This window comes from Polyodon spathula, chromosome 26 (genome assembly GCF_017654505.1).
Source record: "Polyodon spathula isolate WHYD16114869_AA chromosome 26, ASM1765450v1, whole genome shotgun sequence".
Lineage (NCBI taxonomy): Eukaryota > Metazoa > Chordata > Actinopteri > Acipenseriformes > Polyodontidae > Polyodon > Polyodon spathula.
Window position 1 is genome coordinate 10,818,443 of NC_054559.1, and position 22,679 is coordinate 10,841,121.

Genomic DNA, 22,679 nt, shown 5'->3' on the forward strand with positions numbered 1-22,679 from the left:
ACTTTTTTTTTTTTTTTTTTAATAGATTTTATGCATATCTGGTCTTATCTTATGAGTAAGATAGGTATCATATCATGCTATCATCCAGAATAACATGCAACAATACAACACTCTTTACAGTGGACCACAGCCAAATGCATTATAAGTAAAATTACATCTTTAGAATGGAGAACTGTAAAAATGTCTTTTGACAAACACAATATATAATATACGACAAAAACAGTGGAATGCCTATAATAATTATATTGATTTTTTTTGACAGTACGTTACATTGTATGAATTAGGTTGACTTCTAGATGCTGTTTTCACTTCACTGCTAGCAGTTCAAGCTAAATATGCTCCAGATTGAGATTTCTTAGTGGTCACAATCAAAATGCGTGTTTTTGTTCAAGCTATATGCCCAATATTGATCAGGATTAAATTGCAAATACTTCACTGATTGAATTACGACTGTAGAGTGAAAGATCTGAGGCAGGCTTGGTAAGACTGATGACCTGAGCATGAGCAAATAATACAAAGCAGCGTTTAACAACCGAAACATTTAACTTGGACCAGACCTGTGGGTTTTCATTTGTATTTCAGTAACACTGGTGTACTGACCTATAATCTAAGCACTTAGAGCATTACTACATAACCTAATTCTTAACCCATCAAGTAGACACTAATAAGTACAAACACATACCTGCATCACTGCCTCCCCTTCTGATTTCTTGCTGGGAACCAGAATGGTTTTTGACCCAAATTGATAACTTTTCCCATCCACCCACTAACAAGCATCTGTTCGCTGCAGGAGGCCATGTTTTGGCAACATTTTTAACCAGGCATTAAAAACAACATAATGCTTGGTGCGCCATGGGGAGAGTATTAAAGGAAACGGGATAGACAATGCCAACAAAGTATCCTAGAATGCCAGTAGTGATTTATTCTTTTTAGATAATAAAGTATCAACATACAGGAGATGCACACAATGAAAGCTTCCTTTGTGCCTGCTATGGGAATGGGATAAATACTTTATAGGAAAACAGGACTGTAATATTCCAAAGAGAACACCATTTTTAACAGCTGGCGATTTCATTCTTGTACTAATTAAAACTGCATGTTATACAAAGAGTTAATTCTGAAAAAAAGTCAATTCTGAATGTTACATTTATGACAACAATGATAACCATGGGGATCAAAGCAATTCTTTTAAGCCTTGTTTCTGCAGCATAAAAAATCTTCATTTTGATCAAATATTGTGTCTCAAAAAGTCCATGCTTCCTGTGTGGTTTGAAAGCAAACTAAACCCCACTTGTTTTGGTTTCAGATCCATGCTATCTGGATGCAGTAATGTAACTTGCCATAGGTGCCCACTACGGGGTGCCCCAGGGTCCCCAGCCTCCGCTGGAACTGGGACTTTGATGAAATTTGATGGATTTTGATGAACTGTACACTTTATTGGATGGAAACCATGCTGCAGTAATTAAATACTGGTTTAAAAAAAATCAATTCACCATATTGGTGTTTTAAGTGCTTATCTCAACCAGAGAGTATGAGCGGAGCACAACAAGCTAATTTTATATGGCATGGGGGAGCGGACTGGGGTAGTTGCTGGAGCAGAGCGCAGAGTGAACATTTCTGGTCTGCACTGTCAAGAACTCAGCACAGTTTAATTTTCTTAAATAAATAGAGTTTGCACAAGAGAGTTATAAAAAAGGTGACAGATAGTCACTTTACAGTATTTTCCATCATGCATAATTTTCCAGTTTCAAACCAAAATTAGGCACTTTTATGTTTTGCACTTGACTTGAGAATTGCATTTTTTTTTTTTTTAAAAACGCTATTCTTTTCTTTTATATTCATTGGCATTGGCATTGTACTTTATAATTCATTATGGGTGAAAAATATATATTCTCCCGATTGCAGAGCTGCATTTGTGCCATATAAAAATGTGAGAAACATCATCAGTGTGTCCACCTGTCTGTGGTTATTACATAACCTAAATTGTTCTTATACAGCTCTATGGTTATGCACCCAATACAGCACTGAGAACAGGATTTATATTTTCTGCACTCTTAAGGTTAGTTCAGGGTGGTCCGTTAGCCCCGTTGAGACTCGTGGGTTGCTTTGAGCTCCCTATGAGATATTCAGATACAAAATCTAATTTGATATGAACCACATGCAAAGTCTGAAGTAGGTGAGTACACCATACAAGAAATCGTAGGAACCTGTTAATTGCAAGATGATATTTCCTAACTTTTACTTTATTTTCAGTGTACTCATTTTTTTCGGAACCAATCAATAATAATCAGAAAGCATCTTCGAATTGAATTAGATAACTTCTTTGGGCACTTTATGTTGGATTTTTTTTTTCACAGCTGGGGATCTTTTTATTATGAGTGGTGAGAGGAATTTGGTCACCGTTCCGCTCTGCTCACATTCTCTGATTTCAGCTGACTGATGTCACATCAATCGTTAGTTTTCTTAAATATGAAAGAAAAACTGAAAAGGCACTTACCAGTTTCCAGAATCTCTTGCTATCTCTACTATAGAAGTTTTAGCGTGTATTATCAACATGTACTTCAAGTAATAAATTCAGTGTGTTAGACGTCGGTCTGACTGAATTGCAACGGATTCATGTGTCATTCCATCACCATATTTTATTGATAACCACATCATGTGACAAAACCCATTGTTAGGGGTATGTAACATAGTGATGTTGAATGGCTATACTAAAAAGTGAAGCGGTGTAAGGATCCTCCTGCTATTCCATTAAAAATAGTAGTTTGTTAACTGTATTCATCACGGATACATTTCTAATTAAGAAGCCAGGTAGAAGTTCTGCAGTTGCCAAAGGAAGAACTGGGGTTAGTTGCAGCAGGACTGAATCAGCTTGGTCAGTTATTGCCTGGTCTACTGAAACACAGAGATATCGCCCCAGAGTGAGAGGGAAACGCCACAGAGCGGGAACATTACCACAGAATCGGGTTCAACTACACCAAACACCAATCTTGGTAAGGGTAGTACTGTTGACAAGGCTCATAAAAAAGGGGGAGACTGGATCAGTCTAGTTGAAGGAGTTGCTTAGATTAGCTTTCTTACGACCAGAAAAACAACAGTTTTTTGCGAAGTTTGTTGTTCCGCTGATAAAATGAAACTCCCACTTCCAAACACCTCTAGAGAAAAAGATTCAAAAATTCAAAAATTCATTGTCGATGCTGAAGCATTAGAACGTTCATGTTAAACAGCAACAGTATGTTAATGGTATGTTACATTTAAGTTCCCAATTGTGTTTTCAGTGGTCATTTTGTGTCAAAAAAAGGCTTTCATTTGCTCTTAATAGTAATGGATAAAGTGAGTCCTACTTTTTGTTTAAGGCAGTTTGAACATTGCAGTCCAGCAGACACAACTTGCAAATATTGTTACACTGTTACCGATATCTGATTTGTAGAAGAAAAAAGCAAATCCTCACGTGGCATAATTCTGTTCAAAACAATAATCACATTTCATTGCTCTCTGTTTACAATTAGTTTTATTTACACATTTATTTACACAAATAAAACAGAAAGCTAAAAATATCAAAATTCAGAACAAAAATGATGAGGGTAATGGTAAACATTATTAATACAATCTTATATTTACAGATTTAAGAATAATGTTTAATTTATTATATTGAAAAACAATTTATCCTGTTGTTGCGGATGAGACTGCAGACATTTCTGTCAGGGAGCTGCTGTCATTTTGCTTTTGAATAGTTAAGCAGAATCTTGAGGAGGAGGAGTTTAGGGGCTTAAGGCGTTCCGTGTGGAGTCCAGGATGCGCCCTATAGCCTGGAGATCACAGGTTCAAATACAGACTTTGTCATTGCCGACTGTGACCGGTTGTTCCTAGGGGCTTGCGCACAATTGGCTGAATGTCGCCGGGGTAGAGAGGGATTAGCTCAGCAGACGGCTGATAGGACGCCCGCAGATATGTAGTGGACCCATTCAGATCTATGCTGTCCTCCAGCACTATAGGTCTGGTGGCTTCGCTGTGGATCCACAGTATGAAAAATGATGGCTTGGCAGGTACATGTTTCGGAGGACGTGTGTTTCAGCTTCCGTTTAAAAAGTCGCTGGGGAGTTGCAGTGGTGAACTGGAATAAAAACAATAATTGGGCATTCCAAATTGGGAGAAAACCATGGTAAAAAAGAAGAGGAGGGGCTTTTCTTTGGCTACAACTACAGCTGATGCTGTTTTTGCCATGCTTAAATATGTACTTCTCCGATTCAACATTCCAATTGAAGAATGTCGGGAACAGTGCTATGATGGAGGAGTAAATACTGATGGAAAGCGCCGGGGTTGCAGGCACTGGTACCGGAGAAGTAGCCTCAGGTTTATATGTGCACTGTTTAGCACACAGTCTGAACTTGGTTGTGCAAGATATACTACAAAGCGTTGACAATTGTTGAAATTTGATGACAATAATTCATGATCTCATTAGCTTTGTCGAGAATTCTCGCTTGCTTGGCGACTGCGCCCATTTTGTCCAACAAGATGGACACTCTGAGCATCTTCACTGCAGTCAGTGGTCTCCAACTACAGTGAATTAATTGGGTTTCTTGAAGATCTATCAAGTCATGATAAAAAGTAATGCTGGAGAGAAAGCAAGTGGATTCACTATACATCTCCTCAAGTTTGGCTCTTACTTCACTCACCAGTTGCTTTTACTCATTTTTTCACATGTAGAAACGGTAAATACGGCCTTACAGAGGTTTAACATGCAGTTTCATCAAGCAGAATGAGCTAATAATTAATTTAAAGGTAGTATAAGTCAACTACACAATGGAGTTAATAAGTTCTGGGTGGAAATAACTCTTGAGGCAGATTTGTTGTATTTGGAAAGCCCTACTTTTTCAAGACGTAAACGGTTCCTCTCTAGTTTGGTGATGGATCTAACTTGCATTCATTTTAGTCTCCTGAGGAACTCTACTGGCATAGTTACCACTGTGTTATAGACTGTGTTACAGCTGCACTATGCAACAGGTTTAAGTCTACTGTGTGGGAACACAAGACAAGCATTGAAAAGTTTGTTACTGGGAGATGTGACAACAATCACATTGCAGAGTTCTATAAGGCTGACTTTGACACTGATTGACAGCAACTGTGTTACGATATGCTTATTGACTTTGCAAAAGAACATGGCATTCACCTGTCAACACTTGAGGATGCAGTAAAACTCCTGAGCTGTGAGCAAGGTGAACATTTGCGACTATTTCTACCAGAACTTTTAAAACTGATAAAGATTGCACTTACGATCCCAGTGTCCTCTTGTACATCGGAAAGGCCATTGTTAGGATTAAGACCTACCTTCGATCAACCATGGGACAAGCCAGATTGAACCATGTAACCTTGCTACGTGGTCATACACACCTGTCTTGGGAAATTAATCCAGCAATCAGCTTCCATACGAGTCACTTTCAGCATTGAAAATTAATATAATTAATAATATGTAGCCTACTTGAAAAGTAGGCTACATATTATGCAAATATGTGGGATTGTTCTATACTTTGTAGTAATATATATATATATATATATATATATATATATATATATATATATATATATATATATATATATATATATATATATATATATATATATTATACTTCAATGTGGACAGGCCTAAATGTTTTATTTGATTTTTTAAATGCAATGATTAATGGAAGTACAGTATGTAAACAATTAAGAAAGTCACAGATCAAAACTGGGTTTTTAAAGAGTAAATAAGAAGTTATCCAGTAGAATGAATTTGAGCTTTCATGATTGTAACACTACATTGACTGGAAGGGGTGGAATTGTGCCGTTATATTTTGTATACAAAAAAATAATAATGCAGCGGAACCTCTGTCTCACAGGTTTATTTTTACTACAAACTAACTAAAAGTGATATTTCTAAAAGACTGGCCTGGAAGGGGTCAATTGTTATTGGTCTAAATAAAGGGTAAAAGACCAGATGTGGTTTATATGAATACAATGGGTTAACTCTGAATTAAAGTATCTGTGGTTCATTTTATTGTTTGTGTTACATGCTTAAATAAACTTTTTAAAACTTTTTAAATCCTTTAAAACTTTTTGGAAACAGCTTTTTATTAGAATACTAAAATACTTGATGTCACTGTCAAATAACAAAAACTAAAACTAAAGTGTGTTGACATCCCGCACTTCCTAGGCTCAACTTAAAGTGATGCCTATTGGCTAGACAAACCAACAGATGTTCTTAAATGTTCCAAAAGTTATGATAAAATGTTCTAACAACCCCCCCCCCCCACCTGTCTATGTAACTTGCAGTACTATTAAGATGGTAACTTATTTCAGTCTCAGCCACATTTTCTTTTACTCCTGTCTTCAACGAACAAAGAACTTGAGATTGCTTTTAACCTTGAATTCCATCACTGAATTTTATTTTTTTTCTAAGGAGAAAAATGTAAAGCTACAGAAGGAGGACCACAGAGAGTTGAAAGACATATAAGCAAGCATTGAATAAACAAAGAAAAACCAATGTTCCTCAGTGCAAAAAACACAAATCATATTTGTAAGTGAAGGTTCAGAAAACAGAGAAGCTCCTTGCTTCCATTGTAAACATGGACAGAGTCAGATTTTCCAACAGCTCCCCTCAGGATAAGAAGAGTCAGGATGAAAGAAACATCTGTACAGCTCACAGGCCCCAGTCATAAAAGTCTGAAATGCCAGCCTTGTTTGGGTAGTCACGTCAGCTGCAGCAACGAGCGCTTTGAAAACTTTTTACGGCAGTTTTCTGCCTTACATCTGTCCCTAGTTACAAAATCCACTAAATGCCAATATTATTTACAGGACTGGGAAATCTGGAGCATAGTTTAGTCCAGATACTCACTGATTTTTTTCTGCATTCTCTCTCTCCAACCTGAATTCCTGCCATTTCACAGACACTTTGTGACAGTGATAAGTCTGGATTTGTTACCAAGCTTTGCAGACCTTGTTTTATGCTTCCAGTTGTAAGAAAGCCTTTATTTATTTATTTGGCTTATCAAAGCTTGCAAAAACTACGCAGATCTATGGATCCAATGTTTCCCTTTGACAAGGACCTGGGGTTATTTCATCTACACTATCCGACAAGCTCCTTATGAATAGGACATGTTTGTCCAACTTAGCTTAATTAGTCATTAAAAATAAATCCTGATAATGCCACAGATATGCTACTGCCGGTGTACTGCTTTTGATTTGGCAGTGCCAGGCTTTTTACTGCCTTGCCAAAGACTGTGTTGCCTTTGCTTTGTTTATAGTAAAGGCTTTCTCCTGTAGCACAATGGGAATCAGTAAATACAAACAGCCATCCATGTTTTAAATAACAGGCACTTCATTTGTTACTTTTTCCATAGTCATAATGTCACCTGGCCAACTATACCATCCTAGCAGCAGCCACATCCTTAACAACAGAACTAATGATATTCATACAGCAATTTCTAATTTAATAAGATATGCTCCTGGAAAACCTTTTTTGCTCAGACGTCTATTGTCCCAGTCTAACATTATAACAATTCATCAGTGTAACACGACTGTTCCTACGATGTTGCCTTTGTGATGTGCCATCAGTGCCAAACCATTTCCAGTCAGTGGCCCAGTTCTCTTTCTCACCATTGTACCATACTTGGGAGGGTCTGGTTCATTATAATTCAATGGCACGTAGTGGGGCTGGGAAACACCTTATGTTGAAGTCATTGTAACACAGGTGTACAACAATATGTGGTCACAAGAAGCTAGCAATGCCTGAAGGCCAGTCAATGTCTATTGTTTTGGGATGTAATGTAGTAACTTGGAAGGGTTTTTGTTCATTTTCCAGTAAAGTTAACAAAGAAGATCGCTTGCTGTTTTCACAAGAGGAACATTTTTTAAAGGTCTTTTAATCTTTTAATAACATGGTTTTTGCACAGAACGCAATTGGATAATAAAGTCACCTGATGATTTTGATCTCTCCTTCCCGACTTCAAAACACATATCACATTACTAACACTGCCTTAGGGTATGTATACAAAGCGATCAGATTGAAAAGAAAAACAGAATACACGGCAACCCTTGACGTATGCCGGTACAAGTACGCTCTTTCAATGAATTAGCTTGCAGATAAAGGCAAAGGCTGGCCATAGGTAGCCATGGGCAAAGGGGCAGGATACCTGCCCTCCCCTGTTAGATGAAGCCAAGAAAACAGGTGGAGGCTGGGGAGCAGGAGGCAAACTTGTGCACAGTGGGGATGTAGAGGATTGAGGTAAGATGTAAATCCTTTCCTGATCATTGGACATATTGTTTATTGAGGGACGAATAATGAACCGGCTGTTCGATTGACGATTTAGTCTGGTACTGGAAGCGCCTAACTTGATAGTTACGCGACTAGAACCAAGGTTAAAGTGAGTTCCCTACCAGAACCATCGCTTTACTTAATGACTGACTCTGGGGATTGCTCTAAAGTGAATCACACAATTACAACTTAGGCTTGTACAGTACAGCACCTTATTAAACCCAGACATCCTCTTTACAGAAAAGTATACTTTGCCTGGCTGAAAACATGCCCCCTAGGCAGTAACACTTAAGTGGCATGCAGTCATTTTTAATTATTTGGTTTAGTTATGCCCTACAGATAAAGAAAACAAAAGCAGTCAGATTTTGAAAGTTTAAATACAGTGTTATTCCCTTCAAATTAAGGTACTGATGCTAATTATAAAGCAGTTTTGCAGCATGTAAGCAGCACATACAATTGATGTTTTAAAATGCACACACCAGTGCAATCCAGACTGCTGGCACTATAAATACTAGGAGGGGGGAAATCTGAGCACACTGCATGTGGTCCATTTGCAGCAGCCCTTTAATAGCTAATGCAGCTAATGACCTCCAGCCTTCCTCTTTACATCATTTAAGAAGTGTCTGTCTGAGTGGAGGTACGGTACAATAAAATCAGCCTGCAAACATGAACGGTGAAAGAAAACTCTCACTTAGCCGATTAAATTGTTTTCGGATAAAAAAAAAAAAAAAGAAAACGCGACCTGGCTTACATAACTGCACGGCTGCACTGTGTGCCTAGGGTAGGGTTTTTCTTTTTTTGTACTCAGAACACTCTGAGGCTTTCAATCTTCCTGATACATCGTCAACATCAGCTTGCTGTCGATCTGTTGCTGTGTATTCAGTGTAATGTAATGTAATGACTGGCTGTCTAAGTGATGCCGTTCTACACTGCAATTGGGTTTAAAACAAGGGAGGTGTAATTAAAAAGTAAACACAGAAGATGGCATATCAGAAATGGGGATAATTTGATAGAAATCCACATTTATAAATAATACAGTTATTAACTAGAGCTAAGGCTGACAGTGAGTGACAGCGTTTGGAGGTCACCTTTTTAATCAATGAGCATCGGTTTTCCACTACAAGGTGATGACTGCAGTCAATATCTGTATTATTATTGTTTTGTTACACATTTTTGGGAAACTTATTAAAAATGATTCAACCATGGAAGTCTGTTATGATGCAGGATGGTGTCAGAGGGCAATATTGACTGTTTTTGGGCAACGGTGCCAATCACTTAAGATCATGTGACCCTGCACAAAGTTTAAATTTCAAGATTTAATAAAATGTGTCAAATCCTTCTCACCTATTCAGAATAATGACGACATGTTGTATGTTTTGAAGGCACACAACAGTTCAATAACATATGATTGCAAAGGATGTCAAATATGAATTGATGTCTTTATGAATTGATACCTGGCAACATCAAAGGTCAGATTGATGGTTAAACTGCATTTACATTTAACAAAATGGACTGAGACACTTTATAGCAGCACTTCAGTGGCATTAAATAACATACCAGTCGAGAATAGCATGGCTGAAGTGGTTCTATAATCCACATCTGAAACCTCACACTCCCCTGGGTGTTCTAGAAACCTGACTTACAAAAAATGGTTAAAAATGACAAACATTACCACTGTAAGAGATTGCTATTACAGAAAATGCAAGACAGCTGCAAACAGACGTAGACTCATATCTTATTAAAAGATACAGAAACAACAGCATGTTATTAAGCTTTTGCAGCACTGTAGACAACTGCGGGGGATCTCAGGTATGTTCTTTTAGAACATTTCTACACTATTTTAATATAAGAAATATAATCTTAATTTTCAGAAAGCAACTTAGGGTGTTGCAGGGCTACGGCAAGGCTATCTCTATCTCTGTACGGACACTAAGTGTTGAAAGGTTTGAGGATCATGGGGAAGTTGTTCCAGCCATACAGTGCTGAGTAAGCAAACACAAGTTTACCAAGCACTTTTTATTTGGGGAAACATTAAGTCAATAGTCAGTATTAACAGATGGCAACAGGTTCCAAATAAGGTTCTAACTTGAGGAACAGCTAGGCATTTTGCCTGCAAGAAGAGGAACAGCGTGATCTAATATAATTTAGACGTTCTTGAATGGGAAGTCTATAATACTGGATGGAAACTCATTCTAGACAGGAAAAGGATTAACAGTTGCACTGCTGGTGTCTTCCATACATTCTAAGTTTTTTTTTTTCCTGACAACATTGCTGGAGGCTGTCGACTGTACTGTACAGTCATGGAGAGGCAGAAGCTGTCAAATTGTGTTAGTTTCTCTATTTTACTTTCATTTAAGTTCCCATGTTGCATCCTTACTATCTTCCAAGCCTTCCATAAGATCCCTTTCTCCCCTGGCCAGCTTTTATCCAGTTATCCCATTGCATCCTTTTAGGGTACATCTAAATACTGCCTGTCTTTATAGCTATATTAATCCTGCTGCCGTTACCTCTCGGTGATTTATGGACCCCCTTATTACCTTCCCAAAAGACAATACAAATAGAGTGTAAGAGATCTGCAAAACAATAGGGTGGCGATAAAAAGATCTGCCAATGCTGAGATAATTTAAAGATTATACAGTGTTCCCTCCTGTATTCAAAAGATAATTTAGTTGGGTACCAAGCTTCTATTGAATTTTAGATATGTCTATACTAAATACAATGCTATGCACTACACTACCTTTGAATAATATTTTGAATTTGAAAGCACATTCAAGCAATGCTAGTTTTTGTTAATTTGTTAATTTATAAATTTTTTCCATATGGCTGCGCACCTAGCACTGTAGGTTAAAACAAGGTTTCGATTTCAATTTTAAATCTCCAGTGCACAGCTAAACAGAGATTTCCTTACCACCTTACTGGGAGTTAGCATACCACCTGACTAGCAAAATGCTGATGCAGGCTAGTACAGTGTAATATGTACACTGACCCCGTACCACATGGGCCTGTATCAAACACAGCTGCCTGAGTGCTTTAAATACTTTTGCTCCCTCCACGCTATTGCCAAATCAGACCTAGCACTCCGCTTCCTAAGATTCCACATTTACTCTGCAGGAGAAGCCAGCCATCCGTTGTTTTTAAAAAGAAGATGCACAGGAAACCACAATACAGTGTAGAACTAGCTAAATTCCACGCATAACTATGTTTGTTTGTTGTAGTTTGGTTAAAGTTCAGTTTCAAATTTTCCAATGTGTTTTTTTTTTTATTTTTTATTTTTTATATACTACAAACCAGGCCAAACAATGCTCGGAAATGTTTTTTCCTTTATCAAACCATTTAATTCCACTGTTCACAGCATGGCAAACAACAGACCATTAAATACATACTGTAGCCAGTATAGTCAATTAAAATTGGGTGCACTGTAGTATTTTTGGCATCACTAAATACTACGGTAGTATTTTTGATATGGGATTGAGTAATAAAGTTTACAAAGCGTGTTTACAGAATTGGGCACAGCTTCCGAGGCCTTCTGTCACCCCTGCAGTGACAAAAAAGGCATTTTGCAAACTCCAAAGGGGTTGTTTATATAGCTAGAGTGATAGAACTGTTTACACAGCTTGTTTGTTTGGAAAAGTGTACTGTAGATGAAAGCGAATTTCATGGCCAGCACATCTATTCTATGAGCTGTAAATATATTTGACACTCCCAAAGAATCTTGCAGTAACGAGGATGGCCCTATTTGTGACACTGCTCACAAAAATCCTGAATTCAATAAAGAGCTGGTTTGGCCTCTTCAAAGACATTATTAAATGTCTCTGAGCTTTTTGTGTGGTGGCTTAGCTACAAGCTTTAATGCACCAATGTGCTGTGTTCTTCGCTCTCCTCTCTGCTGCAGTGGTTTGTAGGTCTAACATGGTAAAAGAAACAGATGCAGTTCACCTGCAGGGGAGATTCAGTAAATGGGTGTATAAAGCAGCAGTGTGTGGGTTAAGTTCACAATATAGAGTACTTGGCTTTACTGCATTATCCGGAACAAACTTTATTTTCATCCAAGCCATTCCACTTAACCAAGAACTTAGGTTGAGTGACTCTGACTGACCTTACATCCCTTATAAAAGTTTCCAATTGTAAAAGTACAGAAAAGTGTATTACAGCATAGTGAAAGAAGGTTAAAGCATAGGTAAGCATTGCAAAGCACAGAGTGATACGGTAAAGCATATTAAAAAAGCACGACAAACCAGGATAACCCATGGTAAACGTATAGTATAACCATGAGAAAAGCATGGGAAAAGTGCACAAATACAGTGTTAAATCACTGTGGTAAACTTTAAGGAATGGGCTTACAAAAGCCAAAATACAAAGTGTTGAAAGACACAAGAAGGCAACAATAGTCCATTCATCTAAGATGGAAAGATACAATACAACTGGCTTTAGCAGGACACTACAGGTACTTAAAGGTATTCTGTGTGTTTTTTTTTGTAGAAAAAAAAAAAAAAAAAAAACTTCAATAAAGAATGCAGTATTCTCCTGCCTCAAAAGGCACATTTTAGTAAGAAGAAGCATTCCTTTTAACCAAAGATTCCTTGAGTGTTATACAAATTTATTTTAAATATCAAAACAAGCAACCAATTCGGGGAGTTTGCAATAAGCCAAAATCAAATAGAAAATACAGGGATTAGTGCTGCAACAGTTACTCAAAGTATTTAAATATATGTTTAAAAAAAAATATGTTGAATAAAATGTTATGAATCGAGTATTTGTTATATTTTCAAGATGGCGGATGCTGCATGCAGCTGCATGCAGCAAGTTCATAACTAAAACCTCAAAGGATGGGATTACTTTACAAACCTCTTGAATTATAGGGTGTCTTGCAAACTGTGCAAAAAAGAACTTTCTTATCACAGCACAAGCTCATTGTTGGAAAACCTTAAGAGAAAACACCCCAACGTGTTAGCCTGCATCGCAGAAAGTGACTTTTACTTTTCTTCGGTTCTGTTAAAATTGAAATCTTTCTTTTGCCTGACATTAATTGTCCTAAAATGTGTTTTTTTTTGTTGTTTTGTTTTGTTTGTTTTTTAAAAAACACTTTATGGTGAAAATGAAAACAATTAGCTGACTAGCTGAATGAGCTGAAATTAGGTAAAAAGGTCCAATTAAGCAAATTATCAGTTTAATTAAGAGTATAGTTAAGTAACTGTGTGCTCAGTAGGAATGAAAACAAGCAGGCTCAGGGGGTCCCCAGGACCAGGGTTGGGAACAACTGGTCTAATCCATGCACATATATTGAAAATGCATTGGAATCAACCTTAAACCTAAAATGTCTAACTTTGTTTACATGTTCCCTCTGTTTGACAAAATGTTTAATATTTTCAAATAAACACACATCTCTGTTAAACTATGGTGTAAGATAAGAGAAAGCATGGTAAAACTGCAAAATGTAACATAGTAAACTAACTTTTCTATTTGGTTATGGGAAGGTATACCTCTGGACTGGGAATTCAGTTTGAACAGTGAATGGTACTTTTGTAGCTGGCAAAAAAGCTCATTACTTTCACAGAAAACTCAAAATGACTCCTACCATAAAGTCAGGAATATTTAGAGTTTTATACCTTTCCGTTTGTATTTTCCATCTCTCTATTTCCCTTTAATAGTCTTAGCCTTGTTGTGCTTTTGATTTTCCCCACCAGTTTAACATAGGTGCCTTGACACATTTAATTTTTTACGAAAATAGTCAATACGGAGTTTAAAGTAAATTCACCATTTAAAAAAAAAAAAAAAATATATATATATATATATATATATATATATATATATATATATATATATATATATATATATATATATATAAACAAAAGCTATATTAATAAAACCCTAGATTGAATTGAATGAAAGGCTAATCAAAAGGTAAGATCGGGGATAAACAATTAATGGAATTTGTCAGCTGTGTTCAAAATAAAAAACATAATGCGAAACAGAATGACAGGCTTTATCAAGATATGAAGGTAAAAACTAGGGATCTTGTTTTGTAATGAACCGCTTTTCTGAGTTTAAATGCACTTATTTTGAGCCGATTCTGTATCTTAAAATGGCGTCACATGATCAAAAATAAAAGTCGAAAACTTCCAAGCTCGAGGTTAGGATTATTATAGTATTTATCATTAATTACACATCACTGTATTAATAAGTGTTGCTTATAATGTCCCATTACAATTACTAATAGGATTCATAGCTTTGCTATAGCAGTCATGCATAGTACCAAATCACATATAAGTGTTTTATGCAACCTTCCTTCCCCCTCACCAGCTGATCGACATGCATTTTTACTGTGCATAAATATACTCGAAAAACACATTTTAAATATTTATGGTGATGATAGACTTCTCCATACTCAACTTATATAACATCCTGTGTTTTGATTGCAACACCTTAATGTAGTCTCCGGTTCTTATCACTTACTATAAAAGATATTTAAATGCAAAAAGCACACTACTTTTCTTTTGCTTATATATACACACATATATAGTCTACTGTCATTACTGTCTACTATTAACTTTACCTGAATAGGGTCACTAGTCTAAAGTAGGCATGAAAGGAAGAGAAAACTCAAAATAGAAAAATCTAATTTTGTCAAAGCTGGTGGCTTTAAATTGGATGCATTTAAAGATTGTAATTATATTAAAAATACTTGGTAATTTGGTCAAGCCACTGAGTCTGTATCCCAGACGTCAAAAAGACAGAGATAATTAGCATATTTTGCTGAGCTAGTACGCATTTTGGAATCCAGTTTGAGTTAAATGATTTACACATTTTAAAAGAAAACGTTAGTATCTGCAGGCAACAACAGGTTGCTTATTGCTGAAAATAAAATGTTTTACTTGTAGCTTTGATAAACCAGTATAAATACACTACACTGTATTATGCAAGCTTGTCAAGTAACTTTGTCATCTGGGGCACTGTACAATCTGCAAAACAGTAATCAGGGTAGCATCCAGTCCCAGCATCTCATCCCGATTGTACACCATGTTCACACTGCACCAGAGGCAGACTAGGCAGGAAGCTTCAGAGGCAAGTTTATCAGTGCTTTCCATTGTCAAGTGTGAAAATATGTTTGTCTGCCAGGGGAGATTGAGGTTTTGTTCAGAGCTAAATAATTATATCCTGTTGCAGCAAGCTTGAACCAGCAATGATCCCTGATTTTATGCCTTGTGTGAATTCTAGCATGCTTTTGAAAAGGGTACCTGCTTGTCCTCTTAACATCTTCTTGTCATACACAAGCAGGAGCACACTGTGAAGCTATCGATGCCTTTGAGCTTTAGGGACACAAAAGGAGTATGTGGCATGTGATGATCACCACTCAAATACCCAGAGGGGAACCAGTTGCATCTATCATGGTAAACATATCTCTGCCAGTGAATCAAAGGGAAACACAACACTACAGACGGCAACATAATGCTGCAAATGGTTGGATCAACTGCATTATTCCATACATTTACTGGACTAATACAGCAAACGCATTTGTGTCCATGTACAAGTGACAGCTGCTCTGGAGTAATCAGTTAAATAAATATACTATAAACATGCACATCCCTACACCATCATACCACATCACATATACTGTGTATATATATCCTACAATGCAGGACACTTCAATACAGCTATATACAAGTCATTGTTATGTTAAATAAATGCTGATTTACAGAGGCAGCACATTAAAATATCCCCAAATAGTTTGTTTCCTTCATTCCAGAACTGAATGGAAATATTTTTTTGTTTGTTTATTTATTTATTTATTTCTGTGTTTGTTTTTGTGAACGAGGAGCCTTGTTTACCAAATATCTGCACATGTGGGCCCCCTTCTGGTACAATGTACTGTAAACGTAGCCATTCGGTCTTTCTCAAGGGTTTCTTTCTCCCATGGAAACCCACTACATCTCCACAGTAACATGTGCCTGTTTGTATTAGATTAAGTGAATTATACCCTGTCAGTGTGTATTGGGATCCGGACGCTTCAGTTCAGTGTTAAAGCAGGCCCTGAGCTCAACCATTTATTTTCAGGAATTTTCATTCATTACACCTGCATTATATTTTTGTATACAGAACACAATATGGCTACTCTGGAGCACTGATGCAAATGGCTAGATTCTCAAAGCCATTTATTTCAAACAGTCAGTGAATTTATTTATTTTTTTTTTGAAAAAAGAAGCCTCAATGACATCGTCGTTTGTCACTGGCAGGTGCCAGCTTTGTGTTTTTGTCTGTGGGGCCCCTATGAAAGAGCCCTTGCACACAGGCACAATGCAAAGCACTAGCTCAATGCAAACAGTACACACAATCACACGAGTCAGTCTGATAGGCTTTGTTTTGCTTTATTGCAGGCAGCTGAAGAAGGCAGATAGCCTGTCTGTCAGTGTTGACCTATATGCTCCAATATCAGCAGTATTTTAATTATGTATTACTAAACTAAGGAAGGTTATATAACAATTACAAGGTTATCAAATAATTAAAAAAAAAAGATGTAGAAGAAACATAAAACATGCCACCACCAGTAGCTAATTCCACTTGAATCGCTGAGACTTATTTTTAGCCAGCTCTGTGCTGTTTGGGTTCTCTTGCCTACCCAAACAGCACAGAGCAGCTTATTGTAAATTGATGGGTGGGGGTGCTCAATCTGTAGTTGCCTGGCCCACACCCTCTCTGTGGTAGGTTGTCAATTAAACTTTAGGAGCATGAAACATTTTCTTAAACAGCATGTAGATCCCACCCTCCTATAATTTCATGCTATTGTTAGCCGTACTTCCAAAGCAAGAGCTACAGTGTTGCATTGATGAACAGGGTATGGGTACCCAGACTTCAGGACTGTGGCTTGTTTTTATTAGTCTTACAGGGGCACAGAACGTTGCACTGATATTTGTAATGAGATGCAGTACATACTGTATTTATAGACCACTGTTTTACCAGCTTTTTGCTTCAGTGAAAACCTTGCACCATTTTAAAAGTAAGGACAACTTTCAATGTTGCAAAACTAATACAGTAGCACAAATAATGTTGTCTAACGAATAGCAGTTAAGTCAGAAATTAACAGATGCTTTTCATTTGCTGAAAAAAAGGACAGTTGGCTGTATACCAGACAAAAAAAGGCTTTCAAAATCAATTAAAAAAGAACATGGATTTATGGTTTCTTTGGGATTTAATTAAGGAAGCATGTACAATATAATACATAATGAGGAGAAGTTCATGACACTTTCATAAAATGTCTTTGTGCTTGTTTCAAAATAGGACCTGGATACTTTGTTTAAAAGTTCATGACAAGACTGATAGCAGATTCAGCACAAAGCCAGAGATAAATTCACAGCCCTAATAAAAAAAATAAAAGAGGTAAATGAATATAACCCAAGGTTACGGAATTATCTCTAGAACACTGGCATGGCAAGAATGCAATAATAAATCCCAAATACAGTTAAAAATAAAATAAAGGTCTGGCTCAAATATAAAGAAACTGTCACTTTAAATGTTAAATACAAAGCAATACCAGTGAATAAGTAAATGGCACATTACTGATAAAAATCCCAGGAAACAACACTGAGCAATTTTACGCAAACTAATGCAAGTGTATTGCACTGTACAATAAGGACATCGATCACGCATTGTTTTGAGTCATTCTTTGGAGAGAGCAACTAAGTGGACCATAGATTGGAAATGGTCTAGAATAGAAGAGTTTTGAATGGGTAACTCTTAACAATTGAGCCTAATAAATTATACAAGGTCCTGCTACAAGATAGTGGCTTGACTAAGATAGTTGGGGAAAACACAGGAGAGCGTTGTGCATCAAGGCCATAGAAACAACTTCTGATAAAGCTGCTGAGATCTGTTGTACTGTATTGCAGAGTAGGTAATAATACTTCTGTTGAAAATCAATTGGAGCCATTGCAGATTATCTATTATCTTAAACACACACACACACACACCTGATACTCCATGCATCTATTGTAAGCAAAACAAAAATTAAATGGAATTCTAATTTCTAATCCTGCTATTGTTTATGACTTCCGTCACTGTGCTTAACAACATTTTCCAAGTGATGTCTGTGACATCTTAATGCTTTATGACATTGAGCATTGCAGAGAAGTAATTTCCACCTCCACAGCCATGGGGTAATGCCATTACAATATACACAAAGCAGTTGCTGGCATGCCATTATAGCCTCAGTACCAACTGAGGGTTACAGCTCGGCAGACCATCAATTATCTAAAGTACGCTTAATGGATCTTACTTACTTCATCGGTTTGAAAAGCGCTTGTCCATAGTTTTGGAATGTCATGATGAGTTTAAGCTGGGTGCCTCCCGATTTCATAGCTGTCAGGAAAAGACAAAAATAGGTAATTTAGGATAATGTTAGGGCAATAGTTCATCAGCCACCCAATAGTAACACAATGGATATGAAAAAGATCTGTGACATTGGTTTTCCAGCGGTTAAAACAATTTGGCAGTTAATAGTGCATTTTCACTGTGTAGACATGGTCATGGAACTTAATTGAGAAAATCACAGAATACAGCTATACCACACGTTAAGATAATAACTAAAAGTATACTGTCTCTAAAGTATATCCAAGAAACGTAAAATGTAATCCTGACTATAGCAATGGGTTTTTAGTAACTATAATTTTATTTGATTTGCTCATTATACAGAGACACTGTGGTCAATCAGATGATGTTCTTGTAAGTAATCAGTTAAATAAATATACTATAAACATGCACATCCCAAAGACAGAAAACCAGTTGAAGAAATATAGGGTTCTGAAAATGTGTTGTACAGCTTGGTATGGCATGGTGGAATAAAAAAAGTACAGTGTACATATGGGGTTTAAAAGAGCGAATCTCTGGGCATGTGCTACACCAAATGTGTGTTTGTTACAGCAATGCTACTGAAGGCACAGGGCCTGTCTGTGTTGAGACCAAGTGATGGACTGGGAATGATGTTCTTCTTTGATATTGCAAATATAGAGTGCAAGTCTCTCATAAAAGCAGTTTCCTAGCTTCAGTCGTTACAGCTTTGATGTCAGTGAAATCACCAGACCCTCTTCATTTACTTGTTTGCGTCTTGCTTCTGTTAGTGTTTGTCTGCTGATTATTGAACTCAAAGCTACTACTTCTATTAAAGTCAGCCATTATACGTATAATTTAAGAAGTCAAATTAAAACGAGAAAATTGCTTCCTGACCAAGGCTGGTTGTTGCTTTTTTATTATTAGATACTTTGTAAAACTAAAAGGAGAGCAGGACGTAATAATGAAATTGTTATCAGCAAGGATATTAGGAATCTGGCTGCTGAGGAATAATGAGTGAAAACACAGATTTTCAATGCTGTCAGAGCACTGCCACATTCATGCTGAAACACAGCTGCAGTTTACTTCAACATCTATTATGTTGTTACTACCAAAAAAGCTGTTTAAAGATGTTTAAAGATGCTGAAAATGACAAAACGCACCCCTAAAGGTCGGGTCATTGAGTTTGGCAATAGCCATCTAGGTAACAAACACTAATTCGGAAATAAACTAATATGGATACTATTTTTTATTATTACTACACAAAAGTATTTGTAATGTTTAAAGTAAAATGCTAACTTTGTTTTTATTATTGATTGATGGCACTGGTGAGTGTGTAACTTCCTTAGAATTGAAAAGTGTACCAATAAATACTTCCTGTGTTAAGTTTTATTCAATAGTATTGTTTGCGTATCTTATAATGTGACGGGAGGACTCAGTTTTAGTCTTTTATTTTAATTGTGTAATAACACAGATTTTTTTTGTTTTGTTTGATGTCTTTTTTGTTTATTGTGGAAAACTATGATCCCTGGTTATCAGCACTAAAATGATTACATGTTTATAACAATCTACCTTTTGTATTGTCTCCCGTGATTCTAAAGCACATATATTGACGTTGCAGCAGGGAGATTTTTTGCATGTAACTTAGCATGAATCTTTTACAGGGAGAAATGTAGTGAACTTGCTTCTGAGGTAACCACATTGAGTTTCTCCTCTATGTAAGCTGTTTTCATGTTGCTGTATATAAATAATAATTTGTTCATTTTTGTATGTGTGCATGTTTGGGTGCATTCCAACTATTTCTTGGATACAGCCAAATTCTCTTGGATTTAACCAAAATCCATGTACTGTGCAACAATCCGGCACACTATTCCACCAGTTTCATATGGGGAAATATTACTCTGTTTTGTGTATTTTTCATATTGTTTGGTAGCAACTCAGTAAACATTGCAACACTGTAGGCCTCACAGCTCCAACAACAATGTATGGAATAACGCTTGTTGTTTTACAGTTAATAACTATCTAAAGTATAATCTTTGATATTATGTACACTTCAGCAATTTAGAATTTAGAACCAAGCTGAACTAGTATTTTTGTTTCCCATACATACACTTTGAAAATATACACAAGGAATGCTATATGAAAAATAAATGCTGTACTTATGTATTTCAAGGTTACACAAGACACCACTACGCTTAACATTTTGTTCACTCTTCACTGGTAACTGTATACTGTATATCTTGGTGTAGAAATTGACATATTTGACATTGAATTCTGAAATCTTCCCTTCTTTGGGAACATTAAATATGCATCGGCCAAATTATTAATGCTACTTATAGACCAGACCTATAGACTAGAACAGCAAACTTCCCCATTATTCAAATATTTCAACCTAATGGAGCTTTTTGAATGATTTATCAATGATGGTCGCCATAACAGCTTTTAGACGCTGATGTTATCAACTAATGAGAGGACATGCTGGCTCAGTAGGGTGCACTGTTAAGAACATAAGAACTTAAGAAAGGTTATAAACGAGAGGAGGCCATTTGGGCCATCTTGCTTTTTTGGTTGTTAGTAGCTTATTGATCCCAGAATCTCATCAAGCAGCTTCTTGAAGGATCCCAGGGTGTCAGCTTCAGCAACATTACAGGGGAGTTGGCTTCAATGTTGGGGGTACTCAAGCTGCTGTAAGTGCTGTCATTCGGATGAGAGCATGAACAAACCAAGGTCCTGTCTACTCTACTGTGGACATTATAGTTAAAATTGTGTTATAAAACCTTCCTATCCTACAACTTCAACAGGTTTTCAGTTCCCATAACCTCTGTATGGAGGGTGGACAGTCTGGAAAACCAGATACTGCAACTAAGCAGATCTCTCTGGTGTAAAATATCTTCAATATTACATCTGTGTTAACCTGGCAATATATATTTAAACCATAACCCCCCTTCTTGGTTTTTAAGTACATTATTAAGCCTCTTGCATTGTCTCAAGCTCTGGGTTTCCTTTATAATTATAGCATGAGAATCCTTCCTTTACACAGCACCCACTGGGAACGTCAGCACTGGAACCAATCCACTTGCCCCCTGACCTTGAGTTAATGTCAGCCTGGTGCTCACGACAACTGGAGAATTATAAGACATAATTGCTTCAGACCTCGAGTAAATTTCAGCACTGGTTTCTTTATGAGTAAGAAGCTGAATTCTCCCAGGGCTTCTTTTACTTTCACTGCTCTCATAGCTCACTATCACCAAGAGAAAAGCTGGCGATCCACACAAGCAGTGCAAAAGCGACACCATACGAGTTCTAATTTATTACAATAGCAACACCATGCCATGACAAAGATCAGTCAATAGGTGATTATAAACATGTAGCCAAACTCAAAATCAGAGATAAGACTAATAAATACAAAAGAACAAGATTCTAATATTATTTTCTATTTTTTATCCAACTACCACAACTAATTTAACAATACTGCCTGTCCAGCTATTTTACCACATTAAATCTTGATCCTTGTGTAATTAAAGTTTTATTTTTTAAGCGTCACAGAGGGAGGCTGTTAAAGACTTTAAGTGTAGGAGCACAGCCACTGCTTCACCAGCACAGAGCAGCTGGAGGATGCTAAGCTCATATGCTCATTTATCACAGCTGCACATCAGCGACCTTGATAAGATTAAAATAAAACATTAATAAACATAACTTTAACTACAAAGCGGCTGGAAGAGGATTTAAAATGGAAATTAAGCCAAGGATAGGACAGTAATGTATATTTAATGCTAATAGGGCTTTAAGGTTACTGTTCTCGGTTTTCTTTCATTGTTTTAAAGTTTTTTTGTACTGGATGATCCTTGTTGCAGAAAGCTTCCTTGGCTTGTCTTTGAAGCACACTGTAGACAATTAACCTTTAGTGGCTCCACATTAACTTATTTTTTCATGTATGGAGAAATGTCAGCTCATTGGCACAGTCATTGGGAATGAGGAAATACAGACAGAACCAAACGGGATAGAACCATCTGAACCATACTTTGGAAAAGTTTGAGCTTACAACATAGAATTAAATAAAACAGACAACAAA

The 22,679-nt window shown here is 36.8% G+C and overlaps 1 protein-coding gene across 1 annotated transcript in view; it reads right to left on the reverse strand.

Moving 5' to 3' along the window:
• The window catches only part of LOC121300895 (extracellular serine/threonine protein kinase FAM20C-like), a 46,157-nt gene that overhangs the window by 20,477 nt on the left and 3,001 nt on the right, over positions 1-22,679 (reverse strand). The window contains exon 3 of the mRNA XM_041229864.1: positions 18,562-18,640. Coding sequence (XP_041085798.1) covers positions 18,562-18,640 — 79 coding nt within the window. The remainder of the gene's footprint in view (positions 1-18,561; positions 18,641-22,679) is intronic.